This window comes from Mizuhopecten yessoensis, unplaced genomic scaffold (assembly GCF_002113885.1).
Source record: "Mizuhopecten yessoensis strain PY_sf001 unplaced genomic scaffold, ASM211388v2 scaffold10347, whole genome shotgun sequence".
Taxonomy (NCBI): domain Eukaryota; kingdom Metazoa; phylum Mollusca; class Bivalvia; order Pectinida; family Pectinidae; genus Mizuhopecten; species Mizuhopecten yessoensis.
The window spans coordinates 75,128-79,159 of record NW_018408501.1 but is presented as its reverse complement, the minus strand read 5'-3'; the positions used below and the strand labels follow the sequence as shown (position 1 = coordinate 79,159).

Here is a 4,032-nt window from a genome sequence, read left to right as displayed (position 1 = left end):
GGGACCTGAGGGGCTGGGCCCTATAGGGGAAATAGAGGTAAATCCTTCTTCTACCGTAGGGATTAAGTGATTTTATCCGAATTTAGTCTGGAGCATCCTTGGGCCAAGGGGAATCAATTTTGTATAAGCAGTGGAGTTGGTCTCCCAGGGGGCAGAAGGGCAGGGTCCAATAGGAGAAATAGAGGTAAAAACCTTTAAAATCCTTTTTCGACCATCGTGATTAAGGGATGTTATCCTTATTTATTCTGGAGCATCCTTTGGCCAAGGGGACTCAATTTTGTATAAACGGTGGGTATGACCCCCCTAGGGGCATAGGGGTGGGGCTCTGTTTGAAATTTGTTATATCTCAAGTACTGGATGGAGTTTTCTGAAATTTCATATGTACTTACAGCACCTATCATGGAGGGCTATATCTTTACTTCATACCAATTATTTTAAACATATTCAGGTGAGCGATACAGGCCCTCTGGGCCTCTTGTTTAGAGCTCCAATCGAAATTAGTATCCTTATCTGTAGTTCCAATCGAAGGAAGTACCTTTATTTATAGATCCAATTGAAGGAAGTACCCTTATTTGTAGTTCCAACCGGAGGAAGCACCCTCATTTGTAGTTCCAACCAAAGGAAGTACTTTAATTTTTTTCCATTTCTTAGAAAGCACCGGAGGTATCTTTTCTCAAATTTTTACATGGTCCCTTGTTTGGCATATACAATTTCGGGACTGATCACAATACCAAGTCGGTCGATAGGCAGCCATCTTGAATTTGAGAGTTATAGTTTATTAATGCTATTTATCAGATTGTACTGCAGAGATCTGTCTCAAATTTCACATGAAGATTTCTCATGGTCCCTTGTTAGGCATATCGAAAACCATCTTGAATTTTATAGGTAAAGTTTGTTAGTGCTATTTCTCAGAAAGTACATGAGGGATCTTTCTAAAATTTCATATGATTCCCCATAGCCTTTAGTTATGCATATCAAATTTTGGGACCACTAAAGCAAAATAACTGTAATTTGAGATTTAAAGTTTTGATTCGCTATTTCTCAGAATGTACTAGAAGTTTCTTCCTCAAATTTCACATGAAGGTTCCCTATGGTCCTTATAGTTATGCAAATCAAATTTTAGGACTGAAGAGAAAACCAAGATGGCTGACAAGCAGCCCTCTTGAATTTGAGTTTAAATTTGTAAGCACTATATCTAAAAATGTACAGGAGAATTCTTTCTCAATTTTTACAGGAAGGCTCCCCATGGTTCCTAGTAAATGCTTTTCAAATTTTGGGGCTGATTGGAAAATCAAGATGGTCGGCAAGTGGCCATATTGAATTTAGAAATGAAAGATTGTTAGCGCTATTTCTCAAAAGGTATCAAAGGGATCTTTCTCAAATTTCACATGAAGGTATCTCTTTGTTCTTAGTTATGAATATAGAATTTTTGGACTGATCTGAAAACCAAGATGGTGGCCAAGTGGCCATTTTCTTGCAGTTAAAGTTTGTTATCTTTATTTCTCAGGAAGTACCGGATGGATCTTTCTCAAATTTGATATGAGGGTTCTCCTTGGTCCTTAGTGATGCATGTTAACGATTGAGGCTGATCAGAAGATCAAGATGGTTGTCAGGCAAACTAATCAAACAGACAAGAGAAAAGAAGAGAAAAGATCCACTAACATCAAAATAATGAAGATGGTAGACACCAAGATCCCTCTGGGATTTTTTGTTTTCCATTGATAATGCACACACTAAGGACTATTTTAAAATAATTTCACAACATACCTGTAAAGGGTTAGATATTTTAATTTATTGATAAATAAAATTGATAATAATATTAATTAGAAATGTTGCTTTAATCTGTACAAGATACAAACAGCTTTCCAACTTTCACTACGGATATATCACAAGTACACAAAATCATTTTTGAAACTTTGCTGAAATACTACATATAATGTAATATACAACATGACTGGTGTCTAGAGACAGACAAGGGCATGCTACCCAATCTGTTAGTTAACGATATGATGGCTGATTTCTATGTCCAGGTCACGGTGGGAGATGGATCAACTCTCTTCTGTAATCGGTCCAACAATGGCAATGGCTTCTATTTCCACCTTGGCACCCTACAACATAGGTAGTATTTTCTTGCTGTTGAAATTGACAAGATAATTATATGGCAATGATGGAAAAAATCGTTCAAATAGTGAAATCTAATACAGAAATCAGTTATACAACATAATGGATAAATTTAACACAGAACTCATTTATACAACATAATGGATAAATATGAATAGAAATACGCCAGACTATTAACCCCTTATTACCTTTCCCAAGGGAACTTTTCTCCTACAGTGTTATCTTTGTAAGCTGTACCTCCACAGACAACACTATAAGAGAACTGTTACTTTTTTTTTAAGACTGATCTGAAAAACAAGATGGCCACCAGACAGCCATCATTAACTTTGATAGTTCAAATTTATTACTACTATTTTTCAAGAAGTTTCTCATTGGTCCTTGGTTTTGCATGTCTAATTTTCTGATCAGTCAGAAGAACAAGATGGCTGCCAGGCATCCATCTTGGACTTTGACAGTTCAAGTTCAAGTTCATAGGTCAAACGACATTTGAAATAAGATTGTGAATGCCAATGTAAGCTTCGATCAGAAGTTACCACAAGCCGTGTTTACTGTGTCACTAAATGTGTAAGAGATATATTTAGTCACTAATACAACAGCATCAATATCAGACCTGGAGTGTCTAGAAATTACAGTACAGGTACAAACCCTTGGAAGAGCTGCCACTTGCACTAAAGCCCTCGCTGGGAAATTTCCCGAGAAATCTGGAGGAAAAAAATACAACAGATTTTACAAGCAGTTGTAAAATTTGAATAAAAAACAAGTCAGTAAAATGATGTTTGTTCATTTACCTTCAAGTATTCCTATGTTTTAAGTACATGTTAACTGATGTTAAAGTAATCCACACGTAGTATACAATGTTACCCTATAGTGCCCCAGGAGTCACACTTAGCTTTCTATTTACCTGTGGGATATTTATTCATTGTATCAAAATTTTGCAGTTTAGTTTCAGAATTAATCTCAGCAAATATTTAATTTTGATCAATTTTTTTACTGTAAGCAAAGTGAAACTAATTACCAATGAATATAAATAGCAACTCCAATATCTGTTGTGTTTATTTGTAGCTTGTGGTCTTATCTGCATTTTAAACTGGGTTCATGGTCTAACATCGATTTATAGCTAACCTGGTCCTTAGGTCCCTTCAACCTTGGAATCAATTATCAATTGGAAGCAAAGGAAAAATGAAGCTTCTCCTGGGGCTGGCAATAAAACAAGGCAACTAGGTGTTAAGGTAATTGAAAGGCTACTTGATCAAATATCAAACAAATTTACTGTCAGGTATCCCTGGAATAAGCATATCATTTTTTAAGAAAGGTGGTCAAAATTTTGAAATATTTGCAGCTAACATGAACCATTTACCCAGATTGCTGAAATAACAGGGGAGTGTCTCATTGTGTCTTAATCTAACCTGCATTTCAACCAAAGTGTATGATCCTATCATCTAACCTGATTTTATAACTATAGTATCAATGTTTAACCTGATATAAAAACTGGTATTATGGTTAAGCTGTTTGAAAACTGGTATCATTGTGAGTCTTACCTGAATTTACGACTGGTATCTGTTAATGTTTAACCTGATTTTAAAACTAGTATCACAGTCTAACCTGATAATACAACGACAGTCAAACTTCAATGTTTTGAACTTTTGGACCACTGGAAAAAATCAAAACAACGAGACTTCGACTCTTGTATGTTAAACATTGTACATCTGTGAGATTCTGTATATACTACTGCATAAGGAGGATCGTAGCAGTAACACACTCACTTTAAGCATACTATGTGTTTACTAGTCTGGGTAGCTAGATCATAGTAACACACTCACTTTAAGCATACTCTGTGTTTACTAGTCTGGGTAGTTAGATCATAGTACCACACTCACTTTAAGCATACTCTGTGTTTACTAGTCTGGGTAG

The 4,032-nt window shown here is 35.8% G+C and overlaps 1 protein-coding gene across 1 annotated transcript in view; it reads right to left on the bottom strand.

The window, feature by feature from the left end:
- Positions 1 to 1,819: 1,819 nt before the first annotated feature.
- Positions 1,820 to 4,032, bottom strand: part of LOC110460286 (ribonuclease UK114-like) — a 12,233-nt gene continuing 10,020 nt past the window's right edge. The window contains exons 5-6 of the mRNA XM_021513112.1: positions 2,767 to 2,822; positions 1,820 to 2,108 (exon numbers count right to left, since the gene is read on the bottom strand). Coding sequence (XP_021368787.1) covers positions 2,049 to 2,108; positions 2,767 to 2,822 — 116 coding nt within the window. The 3' untranslated portion in view covers positions 1,820 to 2,048. The remainder of the gene's footprint in view (positions 2,109 to 2,766; positions 2,823 to 4,032) is intronic.